This window comes from Anser anser (assembly GCF_964211835.1).
Source record: "Anser anser genome assembly, chromosome: 30".
Lineage (NCBI taxonomy): Eukaryota > Metazoa > Chordata > Aves > Anseriformes > Anatidae > Anser > Anser anser.
In genome coordinates, this window is record NC_139751.1 from 1,552,832 (window position 1) to 1,570,148 (window position 17,317).

At 57.3% G+C, this 17,317-nt stretch overlaps 2 protein-coding genes across 12 annotated transcripts in view; one reads left to right on the forward strand and one right to left on the reverse strand.

Annotated features, from left to right (window-relative positions):
- HDAC7 (histone deacetylase 7) overlaps positions 1–2,176 on the forward strand; it is an 80,461-nt gene extending 78,285 nt beyond the window's left edge. For all 11 annotated transcript variants that reach the window (XM_083814105.1, XM_083814100.1, XM_083814104.1 and 8 more), the window contains 2 exons: positions 204–342; positions 677–2,176. In XM_083814105.1, coding sequence (XP_083670231.1) covers positions 204–342; positions 677–722 — 185 coding nt within the window. In that variant the 3' untranslated portion in view covers positions 723–2,176. The remainder of the gene's footprint in view (positions 1–203; positions 343–676) is intronic.
- Positions 2,177–7,464: 5,288 nt separating this feature from the next.
- Positions 7,465–11,046, reverse strand: LOC310887915 (twist-related protein 2-like). The gene is made up of 2 exons (XM_083814110.1): positions 10,393–11,046; positions 7,465–8,888 (listed from the first exon to the last, which is right to left on the reverse strand). The coding sequence occupies exon 1, from the start codon at positions 10,879–10,881 to the stop codon at positions 10,399–10,401; it is 483 nt and encodes a 160-aa protein (XP_083670236.1). The 5' UTR covers positions 10,882–11,046; the 3' UTR covers positions 7,465–8,888; positions 10,393–10,398.
- Positions 11,047–17,317: the final 6,271 nt, after the last annotated feature.

Here is a 17,317-nt window from a genome sequence, read left to right on the forward strand (position 1 = left end):
AGGATGAGTTAGCAGGGATGGCCCAAGCGTCGGCTTTTCCTCCCCTGTCCAGTAAAGACCTCCCAGGGGATGCTTCATGAAGGACCCCGGGGGAGCCCTCCATCCTCCTCCCCACAGGAGGGTGATGCCCCATGCGTGCACTCACAAGGGAAGCCCAGAGACCCCCGTGCCAGCCCCTTTTCTGACGTTTGCTTCTCCCGCAGGTAAATACTGGGTGGCCGTGCAGCGCTTTGCCTCCAAGCTGGGCTGCTCCTTCCTGGAGGCGCAGCACCACGAGGCAGAAGAGGTGGAGACCGTCACAGCCTTGGCCTCCCTCTCGGTGGCCGTGATGGTGGAGAAGAGGTGATGCTCTTCGTTGCTCGGGGGCCGTGTGGGTGCCCCTCGTGTGCCACCAGGCCCTGAGCCTTGGCGTCACGGGGGTGGCGGCAGAGCGTTGGTGTCCCACAGCCCAGCGAGCTGCTGGGAGCTCAGGGCAGAGCCGGCTTTGAGTGGGTCCCAGGGGGTGGGAGATGGAAATTGTGACCGTTCTCCACACCTGGAGCTCAAGTCCTGTAACCCTCACATCCCTGGCAGCAGCACCCGGTGCTGGGCTTGCCCTCAATCAGAAAGAGAGCGTTGTGCTGCGGAGGGGAAGAGCAGCTCTCCTCATCTCACGTGCCAAATTTCTCCGTTTCAGGCCCCAGGACGAGCCGATGGAGGAAGAGGAGCCCATGAACCAGTGATGAGCGGTGATGTTCTCTGCTCCCCTGCTTCCAGGACGTGGCTGGACTCTCCTGAGCCCAGCGCTCGCTCTTCGCTCCTGGCTTCCCGTTTGCCACGTCATTCTCACTCCCCGAGCCACGGTCCTGAACCGGCCTGGACCTTTGGCTGCCGCCTCTGCAGGGCTCCCAGAAAGGATGCTCCCCCAGCCCCGCGGGAGACGTCCTCCCGCTGGGGACAGGTGGAAAACCACAACCTCCCTCTGCACGGCGCCGCCTTGCACACCTAGACCGTGCCTGCAATCAGTCCCCAGCCTTCAGGACCTGAAACCCCTCCTGGGGACACGCGAGAGGCCTCCGCCCCTGCCCTTCTCCTGGGATCTTCCTCACCTTTGGGGAAGGGGGTGGGTGTTGGGATGGATGCTGTGGTCATGCTGCGGCTGGTTGGAGCCGCCGTCGGGACTGCACCCAGAGCTCCTTCCAGCCAGCCATCCCGTGGAGAAACAGCCTTGCTCGAGAGGCACAGGCTCCCCGTGTCTTCTCTGAAAGGATTCCCGGCCTTCTCCGCGTCCTCCCCTTCCTCTCTGGTAGAGCACGAGGCAGGAGCGAGCGTGACAGTGACAGGGGCTGCGACCTCGCTCTGCACGAGAAGGGGTCGGAAGGCGACGGCTGCTGCGCCACTTGCCTTGCGCCTGGGGAAGAGCAAGGGCTGGAGGGGCTGCAGCGCCCAGGATCGCACCCGTGGGACATCCTAACCACTAACCAGAGCGCGACCCCTCTGGTGCTGGGGCTCTGATTTGCACTATATACATATGAGATGTGCTAATGTGAACCTTACGTACTCTTCTTTCCATGGGAATTTCGGGAACAAACGCCTCGTCATGGGGATGTTACCAAGGTGCCTTGAGCCCTTTCCAGCAGCCCGCTGCCCTCTGTCACTGCAGACCCCGGCTGTCTTCCAGCCACCCCCCTCGGAGCGGGGGGCACCCGGTGCCCACCATCCCCGTGGCTGCACCCCCAGCTCCCCCTGCACCCCCCTGGGCTCCTCCATCTGAGATCGAGTCCTCGTCACCCACTGCTTGGTGCTCAGCTCCCCAGGGATGCCTCAAGCCCCGGTGCCTGTCCCCTTCCGGGTTATCTTGGGGTGACAGAGGTGGGGTCATCCCTCACCCCCCCAAAATGATGTCTCCATCTGAATTCTCCTTCCCGTCTCGTCCTGCAACAGGGCCTCGTGGCTCCTCACCCCGAGAGCCTCGTCCTTCCCCGGGGCCCGGGGGTTGCTCCGCAAGGACGGGTCCCCCATTGGGCTCGGCGTGTCACAGCGCAGGGGGCTTTGGGGATGGATGGGGTGCTGAGCTCAGGGGGTGGCCAGGCTCCATCTGCAGGCACAGGGAGGAGATTTTGTAAAAAAAAAAAAAACAAAACAAAACGAAACGAAAACAAAAAACTTGGAAAAATAAACATTTCTGTGTCTCAAACTGCCCAGAGCTGGGGTCCAGCAGTGCCAGCCCGTGGCACAGAGGGTGGGATGGGGTTTGAGGATGTGGGGAGAAGCCATCGTGGTGCTGCCCGTACCCCCCCCACCCAGTGCTGCTGCAGCCCCTGACGGCCTCCCCCCTTGCTGCTGGGGCTCTGCCCGCACCGTGGGCCCCCTCCATGGCAGCCTTGTGCCGCGCACCTTGCCTCGCTGCGGTTGCAAAGCGCCCCCAAAGCTCTCTCCAGAGCCTGGCACGGTGGGTGCTGCCCCCCCCATCCCATCGGTCTCCCCCCCCCGGGGTGGGCAATGGGGCGGTGGGGAGGACCCGCTGCTTCTCCAGCCTTGGGACGTGTCAGCGTGTCCCTGAGCTGGGGCTGGTGCTGCCACCCCAAACCGACCCCGGGGCAGCCGCCACAGCCCCTCGCTGCCCCCCTGTCCCCTCCGTTGAGCCGAGCACCCCGGGGACACGCTGCAGCCCCTCCGGCTGCATCCATCCCCTTCCCAGCTCCGTCCCAGCCACGTCCCCTTTTTCTCCCCTTGGGTCCCAGTCGGATTTGTGCCACGCGGGGTGAAACAGGCCAGGGTTGCACCCGACGGTGAATTTTGACCGGGCTTTTCCCCAACCTCGGCACTGGGGGCACCTTTGTACCCCAGGAGAAAGCTGCGGGTGAGCTCAGCCGTGCACACCAGCACTGCCCCAAAAGCAGAGCGATGTGCGCCGAAAGCAGAGCGATGTGCCCCAAAAAGACAGCTGCTTTGCTCCCTCCTAAACTTCCGCAGCCACCCATTTAAGATTTTCAGCTTCCCTTTGGTTTCGGGGCAAGAAACCAAACGGGGAAAAGCAAGAAAAAAGTTCATGAATTCAAAAACTCGACCTTCCCAGGTGCCAGCACCCAGCTGGGAGCTCCTAGCCTGGGGTCTGTAGCCCCCAAATCCTTCATCCCGTGCACCCCCTCTTGGTAGGGTCACCCCAAGCTGAAGCCGAAATCCCCTGCATTTGCTGCCTTGCAGCTGATGTGGTGCCGAACATCCCAGACTGAACAAATTACCCGAGGTAAGTCCGCAGCTGAGCCTCTCGGGGAACATCGCAGCGATCGCAGCGAGGCCGGCTGCTTCTCCTAAAGCTGGTCCTAGGGACACCGGGCTTGCAGGCGGGGCTGGAGTCAGAAACCCCCAAATTAGCACTTTTTTTTTTCATAGCAAACTCACGCTTTCTTGGCACGGGCCCCCTCTCCCCATGGGACAGCACCGCCTCACCCCGTAAGCATCCCTCGCAGGGGAGCACGGAGGAGGTGATGGGGCAGCTCCTCGGCAATGTTACCTTCCAATATTTTTTTAAAAAGATATCGAACCCCCTTTTTATAAAAAAAATAAATAAATCAGGGTTGGAAGCCTGAGCCTCCACTGCGCAAAGAGGTATTTGCCTTTATTTTTAAAGCATGTTTTATTTTTTTTTTTTGAAAGAAAGTTTATATTTCTAAAGGTGGTCTCTTTTTTCTTTTTTTTTTTTTTCACTTGCAAAATACTTCCTCTGATGTGGTTAATAAAACCATCCACAACTGTATTTTTAATGGAATTTTTATTTTTTTAAGAGCATTCAGATCTTTTCAAAGGCTGCGGTCAGCTCCCCGGAGCAGGGAATTCGCTCACGTTGTACATAAAGATTGAGGATTATATAGAGAAAAAAAAAGGTAATTTGAGCCTTGCTGTCGCCTGTTGTTGGGTTCTCTGGTGTGTAATAAAGAGTGATCACTAATTGAAACTCTTTCTGCCGTGGAGTCATTTAAAACACACATCTCCCACATGGATTAATTTGGGTTGCACGCTTATTGCAGTCTCACAGGGTGGCTGGCTGTTTTTTTTCCCCACTTTGCAGTAATGAATGAAAGTGCTGGATTCTTGGATTCTCTTCTTTTTTTTTTTTTTTTTTGCTAAATGTGACCAAAACCGGCTGAGCACCAATGCGTGCAGGGGTGCGCACTCGCCTGTGCCCACCTCGTGCTTACAACAGCAGCATTTCCTTAGGGAACCAAAAGTTTTAAGCCTGGAAAACTGCCCCGGGACCTCGGTGTCCAGCAATGCCAGCTGCTCTCCATCGCTTAAGCGAAGCCGGTGCCTGTTCCAGCAGCTCCCTGCATCCAGGTGAGCAGGGGGGGGCTGAAAAAAGGAAGCCCAGGGGCAGCTCAAGGCCTTTCAGTGTCCCTAAAGCATCGTCCTCCCCTGGTTTCGGGGTGCGTGGGGACCACATGCAGGCTGGCACGAAGAAAACTCATCTGTCTCCTTACAAATAAATCGCTCTTCAGAGAGTTTTGGGCACAGCAGCCAGCCAGGCTGGTTCCAAGACGAAACCACCCGGCTCCTGGTTTGGGTGCCAGCCCCAGGCACGGGGGGGGTGGGAAGGGGCTGGTGCTCGCCTTGCTGGGCGGCTGCTGTCACCATCAGGTGCTGGGTGCTCAGGAGCCACCGCGAGTGCTGGTGGAGCCGTCGCGCTCCTGCATCCTGGGGGTGCGGAGAAATGCAGGGCACGGGCAGCCCAAAAATCGCAGCCAGGTGATGCGAAAGCTGGCGGCAGCGGGGGCTGGCCCTGGTTGCTGGCTCCTCTGCAGGGATTTCGTGTTCCTGGACTTTCCCGGAGCCACAAGGGCTTGCGTGGGACACGTTGGGAAACGCACCCGCGCCCGATGCCGGGACTTGGCACGCCGGGAGCAAAGACGTGAGCATCGCAACAAACGGCAGATTTTTCCCCAAATGCGCATCTCCGGGGGTACAGCGAGGCTGGAGAAGGGACGCAGGCAGACAGCTCGGCTCTCCATCCCTCCGCAGGGACGGCAGCCGCCCCATGATGCAGCGTCCCCTCTCCCCTCTCCAACCCGGGGAGCGACGCGCTGTCCCCAGGGCGGGTGACGCCGGAGGGGACATCGCGGAGCCACCGGGCGCCTGTGGCCGACGCCAGCCGGGAGCCAGGAGCAGGGCAAAGCTCCTGCGGGTGCAATCCTGCGATGAGAAACGGCTCCAGCGGGCCTTGAGGGAGCGGGCAGAGGCGAGGCGAGCTCACTCCTCCCCTGCTTTGCTTCCCACTTTTCTCCTTGCACAGTCGCCGAGACCTTTAAGTCTCCAGAGAGGAGCTTGGAGAAGAATAAATCAACCCCCCCCCCCCCCCATGATTACCTCTGGCACCAGCTGAGATAATGCTGCCAGCTGCTGGGGAGCTGGGAAAGGGATGGATCCAGCACGATGCCAGGCACCTGGGCTGCCCTCGGGGCTTGCAGAGGGGACGGAGCAGCCCCCAGCCAGGGGGAAAAATGCCCCCAAAGCATGAGGGGACCCATTGCTGTGAGTGGGAGGGTTATCGTTGTAAAAATAGGTAGCCAAGAGCCTTGGGAGGTGGCCAGGGCTTGCAATGGGGTCCTCCAGGTTGTGCCCTCGCTTCCCACCCACCTTCCTAGCTCTCTGGGGGCTTTATTCCAACGCAGATCCTTGGGGACCGTGGTCTGAAAGGTCTGCGATGGGCACTGGGGTGGTGCCGGGCACAAGGGGTGACCAAAAATGCCGGCATCCGACGTGCACGGGATGGGGCTGCGGCGCTCCGCAGGCGCATCTCCAGCAGCACCCTCGGCGAGCCGTGCCCTGGCCGCTGGTCCACGAGCGTGCAGGTAAAAGTGGCGTAAAAGGAAATGAAATGCAAAGCCCTTCCTGGCAACGCATCTCCTTCGTCCCCCTCAGATCCCAGGTGCGTCGCCGTGACATTCGGGATGAAATACGGGCTCGTTTCAAAGGCATTCCTCGGGGCTAAGTGAACCCAGCTGAGAGCTGGCGAGTGGGGATCATAAACCGGCAGGCATCTTCATGCTGCGGAGGGCTGCCTTGGGAATTTTATCTCTTTTTTTTTTAATTTTAACTAATCCTGACTAGTGCTGAGAACCTGCCTTCCTGCAATGGGGAGGGAGGCTGGGCGTTGAGTTCTTCCGTCTGTAATAGAAAGGTTATTGCTCTGAGGTTATTGCAGGCTCTGCCCCATCAGGACACCCAGACGTGGCCAAGGTGAGACTGTGGCAAAGAATTTGGAGCCATCGGTGACTTTTATGTGAGCTCAGCCCTGCGGTTTGGGGGATATGACGCATCCTCCTCCTCCCCAGAGCACCAAAGCCAAAACCTTCAAGGCAACAAATGCCACTTTTTCTGGCTGTCCATTCCTTTATGGTAAATGCTGCATTGGCCCTGTGCTGGTGGGGGGTGGGGAAAGAGCAGCCTTTGGAGGAAAATGGCCTCTAAACCCACTGCACGATCCCTGCCAGAGCAAGGAGAACATTCCAGCTCCGGAGACATCGGTGGGGCTGGCAGCGAAACGCTTCTGCCAGCTGGGGAGCTGCGTCTGGAGCAAACCCGGCGCAGCCCAGAGAGCAGCCCCAGGGCCCCCCGGCACAGCTCCTCGCTCAGATGGCGAGAGGCAGCTCTGCTGCACACATCTTGTCCCATCCCTTGGCTTCGCTTTTGTGCTTGATTACAACCTGGCAGCCGCTCAGGCAACGGCTGCAAGAGGAAACAGCCGCGGCACAGGCTGTTGCAGCAGCATCTGCACCACCGCAGCCTCCAGCAGCTCCCTGCCGTGGGTTTGGGCATGGAATTGCTGGTTTTGGGGCTCCGCACGAGGCGGAGGCTGTTCCACCTGGTGCAGCCGCCTCGTCTCGTCTCCTAGCACGGATGTGGGCTGACCCGTGCCAGCAGGACTTTGGGGCAGGGAGCAGCCCATACGCGTTTAATTTTCTCTCCCAGTCGCAGCCAGAGCACCCCGGGGCAACGCTTGTTCTGCAGCGAAGTCGTCCCCCAGCCTGACCCCGTGGTGCTGCTGCACTTGTCTCGGTGGGAAGCGTCCCTGCCTGCGTCGGGCAACCCGAGCCCCATTTCCCCACCAAAAGCATCCTCCCGGAGCACGTGGCCGGGATTACGGCTGGTACCTAACCCAGCGCTTGGCCCCGGCGGGAAACAAAATCACCCCAGGCACAGATTTCCCAGGATTTGGGCAACTCATCGTCCCTTCTGGGAGCGCAAAACAAAAGCGAAAGCGAGGCGGTTCGGGCACGGTGCCAGGCTGGTGCTACCCCAGCCCCCGTGGTACCTTCCTGGAACAGATGCTGCTTTAAATGCATTTTCTGAACAGAGCTGAATATAGAAGGGAGTGCTCCCCAAGCGCCTTTGATACCCTGATGCTTTAATACCATGCGAGGAGACGTATTTATAAATAAAAGGAAATGAAACATCCACCCGACAAAGCAGACTCCAAGCAAGAGCAACAGTCCCCAAAGGGAAGATTTATCCAAGGTCTTTCAGGACAGACAATTAAGTGAGGGCAATGCGAGAAAGACAATAAATCCAGGGAGACAAATGAAGGGCAAAGAATATCACCCCTTACAACTCCGCCAGTCTTTCCCCCCCAGCAGTTTCTGCTTCCAGCCTCATTTTCTCCTCCAGCAGGAAAAGAAACCATTTTAATGTGCTCAAGACTGTGCTGAAAGCCGTGAGCTTGGGGGACTTCAAACATGATTTTTTTCTTGCCTGAGGGCTCCATCCCTCTTTCCCCGGATGATGTCTCCTGGTTAACAAGGGCATATCCACATCCAGCTCCTCCAGCGGCCTTTGATATTTAATAGGCTGAGTTCCAGTGGAGACCAGTACGCCGGCGCTCGCAGCAGCCATTAGCTGCTTTACATTATAAAATTACAGTCCCATTGCAAGCGCTGGGTTAATTCACTTATGGGAGAGGGACGCAGCCTTTCCAGCTCCAGCGCCGCTTCCCCCCCGTGGCGGTTCCCTCTTTTTGTTCTTTGCTTAGCAAATCCTCCTCCCGGTACTTCTCGGCCCAACCGGGAGCTGCTAATTGGCACCCGAATACCGCTGCAGGTTGGCACAAAACAGATTATTATCTATTCAGCCGAAGGATGCTTTGCCTCCAGGCAAGCTCCGGAGCCTCTAGGGATGATTATTAACCAGCAGCGATAACACACCGCGATCACCACGCTTGCAGGGCACGAGGGATTTTACAGGGAGGTTTTTCGTTTAGAAGGGAGGTCTTTAGGAGCTCTAAATGTCTTTAATTCCTCCGTTTATCATGGGAGCAAAACTCCTGCCAAGCACTCAGCTTAAATAAAGGGGTCTGCAAGTAAATGAGCAGACCTGGAGCTGCCCGTCCGCCCACCCGGGCACCGATAGCACCCAGTGGGAACCAGCCCTGAGTCTGGGGGAGGCAGGGAGGGGACCCTTACTCAAAAGCCCTGGATGACCCCAAGGAAAACCGCCTTCAGCTGGGCAGTGACAAAGCACACGGCTCTTCAGCATGGGTTTTGTCAACGTGGTGTGGAAACGTGCAGGCTACCCACAGCGAAAGTCACGCTCTCGTTGTGTTTCCATCTGGCGTCAGCTGCAGGCTCAGGCACCTAGTGGTGATGTCCACAGAGCCTCATCTTTTGGGACCACGCACAGAGCCCCAAGAGGGGCTGAACACAGCTGCAAAACACCCAGGGCTGCAGAGATGTGGCGGTGAGGGGGGCACGGGCTTGCTCTGCTCGGGCTGTTTTCGTCCTGGTTGTCTCCAGCAAGATCCTAGCAAGGTTTCCAGGAAGACAAGAGTTTCAGTGTGGCTCGTCCTGAAATGAATTCCTGCTGGGAGCCGGTCTCCATCTTCAGCCGCTGCTTGCACCTATGTCCGTGGAACTGGCCTGAAATTCAGGGCTGGTAAGTGGCAAAGCCCAGGGTCAGCAGTGCTCACCGAGGGACACCGCACACAGCGGAGGGTCCCCAACCACCTGGGCATCGCTGGGGCCACTTCCCAGGCTTGTGATGTGATTTATTTTGTCTCAGCAAAGCCAGCTCCTTCCTTTTCCCTCTCCTTCTGCTCTTTCAAAACTTGAGGCTGGGATGGAGGGGAGAATTTTGAACCCCTTCTCCAGCCCTCCCCACCTTTACGGCCGTGATGCAGCCACAGCTTTGGGCACGGCTCTGCCGATTTCCCCGGCACTGAGCTGCAACCCCTTGAGACCAACCAGGAGCAGAAAATGGCACCTAAGGAGGGTGTGCCGGACTCAGCCGAGTGCTGGCAGAAAATAAGAAGAAAAGGTTTTTTTTTCCGATGGGTAGCCCTTAGTGGTGGGCGCAAGAAAATGAAGAGTCCCTGCTCCTCTTGCGGTCGCCTTTCCCGGAGCACCAGGCGGGCTCTGACCCCAGCATCGGGGCTGGCACCAAGCAAGGATTAACTCGTCGGTGCCTGAGGAAAGCCTGATCCTGCCTGGGGGACAGTGGGGATCGGGGATCCAGCAGGATGAGCTCAATGGATCCTGGACAAGCTGGGATCCTGCCATGAGCTGGCCAAAGGGGCCACTGGTGAGGCTGGGAGGGGAACGCTGTGGCGAGAAGAGTGCCCAGCACCACGACAGGGCTGTGAAACCCTCAGCCCCCAAATGCTGCCGTAGGATTCTTCTCCTCGCCTTTCAGCAGCGTGGACAGGGGCTGCGAGGGTGCTCGGGGGCAGCTGGATGGCATTGGGTGCGTCCTGCCAGCAGACAAACCTCGCCGCCCTGGCGTGCCCACCGAATATATTTCATTCCCTGCATCGTGTGCGGTGTGGGAAACCTACAGATCCAAAGGGGTGACGGAGCCCATCTTATCTGCGTTGCTTTAGGAGAGGGAGAGGAGCAAGCCTGGCCCCAGGGCCACCGAAAAAAGCTTTGGGGACGGCTTCTGAGGTTCTCTGAGGGCAAGGCCAGGCTCTTTGCATGGCGGAGCAGCAGCAGCATTCGGATGCCCACTGCGGGACTGGCTCTGGTCTCATGCAGTTTTGACACCTCGGCATCCCCAGCGTGCTCAGGAGGGCGCAGCCTGATTTACGCACCCCCCGGCTTCCCCGCGGGAGGATAAATCAGCTCGTGAAGCCCTTGTTTGAAACCTTTCACTTGCCTGCCCCAGCCCAGACCCCGCTAAATGAGATCAGGGCTCCGCTGCTCGGCCCCCTGCGACTTCCCACCGGGGTTTGGGAATCGCTCCCTCCTCTGAACACCGGCCTTGACAGCGCCTGGGGTTTGTTAAAAAGCAAATCGCTTGCACGTGGAGCATGAGGAGGGGGCGGCCGCCGCGCGCGGCCCCCGGAGGAGCGAGCTGGGAGATGCGCGGAGGATGCAGGAGCGAGGGGCGTGCGCGCAGTGCCCTTGGCGGAGCTGCGATACGTACCCCGGCTCAGTGGGACGCGGACATGGACCAAGCCCCTTCCATCCTCCAGACGGAGAAGGCGTAGCTGAGCCTCTCGTGGGCCAGGTAGTTGCAGCTGGTGATCTTGTGGTCCAGCTCATCGCTCTGCAGCACCTGGTACAAGAAGTCTATGTAGCGTGCGGCCAACTTGAGGGTCTGGATCTTGCTCAGCTTGTCGGAGGGCAGCGTGGGGATGATCTTCCGCAGCTCCGCGAAGGCGTCGTTGAGCGACTGGGTCCGCTGGCGCTCCCGCACGTTGGCGATCACCCGCTGAGTGTGCACGTCCTCGAAGGACTGCGGGACGGGGCTGCGCTTGCTCCGCTTGCCCTGCAGCGAGGCTCCGCCGTCCTCCGCCGGCTTGCCCGCCTGGCCTCGCTTGCGGAGGCATTTCTTGTGCAGCCGCTCGCCTTCCTCCTCGCTGGTGACCAGGCTGCCTTCGGGGGAGTCCAGGCACATGCTTTCCTCCTTCATCGTCTCGGCAGCGACCACCTGAGCCCCCGGGACCTCTTCCACCGGGCAGGCAAAGGGCTCGCGGGGCTCACGGGGCGCGGAGGCCGTGGCGCATCTGCGGAGACAGCGCCCACGCGAGAGGGGCAGCCTGGAGCATCCACCCTTCGGCCCCTCCGAACTTCTCAAGCCTCGCGGAGCCCTCCAAGGAGCTCAGTTGGTTTTTCCTTTGGGCGACGGAGAGGAGGGCGTTCGGATAACTTTGGGGAAAGGCTCTTGCTGATAGGGCGAGGAGGACCGGGGGCGGACCAGGCGCAGACCAATGCAGCAGTGCAAGGTAACGCAAACATCAGTGGAGCTTATGGGTTCCAGATTTCCTCCCTCCCTCCTCCACCGACACCCCCAAGCCCTCCGGCACAGATGCTCCTGCCTGCTGCCCGGATGTCAAGGGACATTGCCTATGCTAATGTTGAGCACCAGCCATGGAGTTCAAGGAAGGCTGGTTTATTTTTAGGTCTTTTTTTTTTTTTTTTTTTTTTTTTGAAAGCCCAGTTGACCCTGGAAAAGCCAGCCAGAAATATTCATTTGTCCAGCCTGGAATAGAAGACTTTAATCTATGAGAGGTTCAAGCAGAAGTGTGGAGCGATGGATGTCTCCATGAGCAACGTGGGGCATGCTCTGAATCCAAAGGACGAAGCAACGCTGGCAGGCATCCATGCTGCTCTTAAGAAATGGCACAACCCAAAATGAATTTGAGTTTGCATCCATTCATCCATTCATCCACTCGTGCAACCATTTTCCTTCCTCTGCCTCCAGTTCTGGCTGTCTTATATAGCCCTTCTTGTACGGAAGTGAACCCATACTCATCCACCACCATATTCCTCTGAAATAAATGTTATTACGGGAGAGGAGAGCGTGGTGGCAAGTATTCAACTGCTGAGCAAATGTCTTGAGGAGCCTCCCAGCAGCATCTCACCTCTGCAGAGCCGGGGTCCTGCACTCCCCGGGGACGCCTGACCTGGGAGCTGAGCTCCACGGAGCCGCTTTCTGCGCACAGCCACGGAGCAAGGAGAAGGCGTGGAAACGTTAAAGCCTCGTGGTTCAAGCACTCAGCCAGGAAGACGACTTGGCTTCTGCAGTCACTGGGATGGGACCACCACGGAGAGCAAGAGGACAGCAAGATCTATAGGGTCAGTGAGGTGACAGCGGGGTGAAATGTGGGAATTTGTGACTTGCTGAGTTCAGCCTCGTGTTTCTGCAGCGACTGGGTCATAAATCCCTTTCCGAAGGCACCAGGCTCCCTCTTAGAGATGCTTTGGCTTCTTTGCCCACTGCTGTTTGGCAGCTACTGCAGATAGGAAGGTGCTATGGGCCCAGAACCTGGTCCTGACTGGATCCACAGCCAGTCCAGCCGCTGATTTCCACAGGAAACCAAGTTCTGCTAGCAGTGCCACGTCCTTTCACAGCTCCTGAGTTGATAGCCTCAAATAAATTATTTTCTTCTCCCCACAGAAATGCCAGGAGAGCTGCATCCTCTTCTAGCCAAGGGAGGAGGTTCTGGTTCATACCAAAGCATGCGATATACTGCACAGCACACGCTGACCCCATCCAAGCTGTCTCTGCTCATCACACTCTCTGGACATTGCTCCCTGCTCTTGGTCATTGGGAGCTCTGCGGAGGAACGCTGAGGTCCTGGCACTACGCTCCCTGGGGACACTGAGGTTCATCCCCAGCAGCTCTCCCAACCCTCGCTAAAATCTTGCTCTGTTGTTCTGCCTTATAATGGAACACACAGCTGGGGGTATTACGGGAACAATCTTGTTTAAAACAGTGTCAATAATTAATCAAAGTAATGAAAATAATGCCAATAAAATAGAAATTGTTGAGTTGACATAGGTCTGTATAGATTTTTTAAACTAGCTGTTGCCTTATATGCATGCATGTGCAATATATATAGTTTACATATATATGTATAAATATGAAAATGAAAAGAATATAAATTGTATATAAAATATATATATATATATATACACATTTTCTGCAGCAAGTCGGAAGCCTCGGTGGCTGTCCCTGCTTGCTCTCTTGCCTGCTGGTGCACCCAGCAAGGCGCTCGGGGTGCATGCACCTGGGCTTTCAGAGCAACTCTGCTTTTGCTTTTGGCTTATGGCCTCGCTCCTCTTTGGGGTGGGGCTGAACAAGAGCAAGGGACTTGTCCAAATTTGCTCAGGGAAGCTAATCCCACTTGCAGAAGACAACCTCAATTCGATCCCAGACACAAGGTATTTCGGAAAAATACGTACCATAGACCTTACAAGCATCCGTAGCGTGGCTGGCCGTGCAGACATGTCCATGTCCACCACCCCTCACAGCAAACCCCTTTTGAACCCCTTGGCGTCCTATTTACACCCACCCAGATTCTGCTTTTTCACTCTGGATGAGCCGTAGGAATGCTTTTCTCTATTTTGAGGATTTCTCCGCTTGGACATTCTTCCACAGTTTCCTCTGGAACAACCTCCACGCTGGACAGGGTCCGGGTGGAACAGGAGCCTCGAAGAGACACCTCGGCCCCCGAAGAGATGAGAAGGTGAGTTTGGTTTTGCGAGGGCTTGGGCTCAGCCCCATCCTTCCTATCGGGCTGGCGAGAAGCTGATGGGGGTACCTGGTGGGATGGAGCCCGGGGGGCTTCGCTCCCCACTCCGTATCCGTGCCGGAGCTCTGCCAGCGGGGCCACCGCTCAAAGCCCTGCTCACACGCGAGCGTTGTCAAGACAGCGACTAATATCAGCTGTTCCTAATGCGGGAAGACAATAGATCACAGGGGCCTGGGAAAGCGAGAGAAAACAAAGGGCGAGAAAAAAATACCCCAGGGAGGGCAGAATTTAGGCAGGATCCCGGGTCTTCTGATCCCGCGCTTGAAGAAACTGGCTGAGCTCTGGAGAAGCTGGAGGGCGGCCAATTAACACCAGCTGGGGCATGGGCTTGTGCCTGGCTTTTATTTTTTTATTAATGTTTTTATTGTTTTCCTTTTTAAAAATAAGTTTAATTCAATTTCGCTGGCGAACGATCTTGGGCAAAGGAAGTGCAGCTCGGTATTGTTGCTGATATCCTTGAGCAAAAGGATAAATACAATGAGCTTTGATCCGCGGGAAGGATCAGCTGCGCACCCCGAACTGCTCGAGCGGGCTTTTTTACCCACATTTGGATGTTTTGTGGCTGGAGTATTTTTCCCTTAAACATTTCAATTTGTTCTTTCAGTGAGTGTTTTTGGAAGAATATTAATATAAACTTCTCATGAAAAGGTCACGAGTCACCAAACTGGTTTCAATAACTTTGCTTTTCCAGCTAGCTGGGGGTTTTATAGCACTCATTTTGACAGATCAGTAAAAATTTCAGACCTTAAAAATGCGGGGAGAGAGAGAAAGAAAAAAAAAAAGAGAGAAAAAGAAGAAAAAAACCCACAGATCTCCTGGTTCAGTGAGAAGCCACCAGATGGAAGAAGGTTTGGATTCCCACCATGTCCCAGCTGCTCTGCCTCTGCTCGTCTCCCTCCGGGGCCCCTTCACTGCTCACCTTCACCTTTCTCGAGCGGCTTTTTGGGGTGAGAAGGAAAGGTTCTGGGGTGCCCGCAGGAGAGCAGAGCCCAGCGGTGCTGCTCAGCGCTGTGGGAAGAAGGGCGATGTTAAAAAGGAAAGCAGTGACACTGCTGAGCAGGCACTTCTGCGTGGGGCGAGGGCGCCGGGGCTGGGGGACGTGGGCAGCCTCAGTGCGGCTGCAGAAGCTTCGTTATGGGGTCGAAGCTGGAGCTGAGCCTTCTTTAGGAAGGGGCTGAGGTGTTCCCTCAAAGTTGTGTCCTTCAGTGGGGTTGAGAGCACGGCTCGGCCAGCCTGAGCCTGTTTTTGTCTCTGCTGCCGACCGCGGATGCTCCGTGCCAGCCGTCAGTCCTGGAGGAGGTCCAGCCTCCTGCTTGGCACAACAAGCCCAGCCCTCTGCGTCTCTTCACCATCACCAGCCCCCCAAAACCCCCGGGGATCCCAGCTCCATGCTGTCCCCGTGGGGACTGGGCTTCCCCTCCTGCCCTGCAAGGGAGCCGAGCATCGGCACGGACGCTTCCCTCTTTTCACCGGACCTCGCTCGGGTCTGACGGGTGTCCCGGCCTCCCTCCAGGCCCAGCAGGGCACAAGGAGGCCGGTCTCAAGGACGGCGGGACAGTGGCCACGACAGGAGGTTCTGAGCACCCACAGGCTCTCCAGGTTAAGAAGAATTCGTATGGAGCTCCATGGGTGCAAGGAAGGCGGCCGGGAGGCTGTTGCACCCTTGGGGTTTGAACCCCTGTGATGTGTGGCATAGGACAAGAGGGAAGGGCCTCAAGCTGCACCAGGGGAGGTTCAGGTTGGAAATTAGGAGGAATTTCTGCTCAGAAAGAGCGGTCAGGTGTAGGGATGGGTTGCCCAGGGAGGTGGTGGAGTTGCCGTCCCTTGGGGTGTTCAAGGAAAGGTTGGACGTGGTGCTTGGGGACGTGGTTTAGTGGGTGATGCTGGTAGGGAGGGATGATTTTGGAGGTCTTTTCAACCCCCCCAAAATTCTCTGATTCTATAAACCAGGTCCACAGCCTGATGCCAAAAGAGGTGAGGGTGAGCTGGCCTTTTCATCCTCGACGCCCTCTGTGTGCGCAGCACGCCCTTGGTGTGCCGCGAGGGGCCGGGACGAGCCCCGCGCCACGTCTGTGTGCGAGCACGTCCCTGTGGAGGCCAGGAAAGTGTCCCCCCCGCCCCCCCGGCTCCTCCCCACTCTGCTCACTGCTGCGACGGGGCCACCAACCTGCCCAGTGCCACGAGGGATAACGCAGAGCCCGGTGCTGCCAACAGCATCGCTTGGATGTGGGGGAGCCGATTACACCCGCGAATAATTCCGGGCACAAAATCAGAGGCCGAGCCTCGATGCAGAGGCTTTTCTTTTTTTTTTTTCTTTTTTTTTCAGGCTATTTTCCTTTGTTCGGGAGGACGAAAATAATCTCTATTTTATCCTGTGTGAAAAAAAGGAGGATAACGCTAATAAATTGAGAACATTAAAGGGAGCCAGGAATAGCCGCTGCCCCTGGAGGCTGGGGAAGCAGCTTTGGTTTCGCAGGTTTTTCTAGTTATTGCAGCGTTAGAGTGGAAACATGTGTGGTGCGAATAAAAATGCGAAGCATCCACTGTAGCGTGCTGTTGCTGAGGCAACCACAGGGAATATGGGAGGGGGGCATCGTGCAGGGCTCTGGCTGTAAAAGGGAGCTCGAGCGCTCCGGGTGCCTTTGATCTGCGCGCCTGCAGCTCTGATTGATGGCCCCGCAATTCATTTCCTTGTCAAAGTGACATAATGTTCCTGGAACTCGCTGAACTTTTTAAGAACTAAAAGATGTTCCCCCCAAAACGCAGCCTCTCCCCGAGAGGGGGGCAAGGGGGGAGCTGGGGGGGGATAAATGGGGTCTGGCCGTGCCGCAGCATCGCTGGCGGGGCTGGGCTGTGCCCCCTCCCAGAGCTGGGATGGGACGGTGGCACCAAGGGCACTGGTGGCAGCCACCACCCCGCGCTGACGGCCATCCTGTTCCAGTTAATTTTCCTCGCTGGAATTTTACATGTGAAAGTCTTCTCTCTCTCTTTTTTTTTTTTTTTTTCCCCTCCCCATCTGTTTCCATCTGGCCATCAAAGGAGCAAAACGCCATGTCCTGGGCCCCGCTGCCAAGAACCTCGCCGCTCGCCCCGGGAGCTGACCGATTCCCACCGAGGCAGCCTCCAGCCTGCCCAAATAATTCTCCAGGCACCGTCACCACGGGGCTGGCAGCGCAGCTTTGGCCGGGGGGGAGCCCAGCACCATCCCTCGTGATGACCCCGCTCTGTCCTTGCATTTACATCCATCCCAGGCAGCGCTGAAGCCCAGGATCTGCTGAGGACGAGGCGTAAAAGTGCTCTCCTGCTGGTAATAAAAGCCCATCGCAGCCGTCGCTCTTCCTCTTCGCTGCAGCTTTCTCCTCCAAAGGACCCAGCCGCTGCACAGCCCCGTGCGATGCCTCGCAGGCTTGAAGCCCCCCCCCCCCCCCCCCCCCGGGAAGGCACCGTGGTGCCGGGGCAGGTGGGGGACAGGGATCACTGCACGTGCATCCCCCTGCCCCAGGTTACAGGGCAAATGCAGGCTTGGCAGGCAAATATTTTGGGAGGAGGGGGAACTGAAACCCATCCCTGGCTGCTAACCCACCCCAGGAGCCTAACCCCAAAGCGAGAAACCTTCAACCCTTCAGCAGCCGTTTCTTGGGCCAGCTCCTCGGCCCAGACTTGGGGTGTTTTGGGGTGTTTTGCTCACCCCTGGCCGTGCACCCTGCACTGCAGAGGTTTGGCTCCTTCGCCTTTGCAAGTTGCGAGTAGCTCTGCTTATACCCACTCTTGCCCACCGGAGCAAATAAAAACCTTCAGTCCTTTAATTTC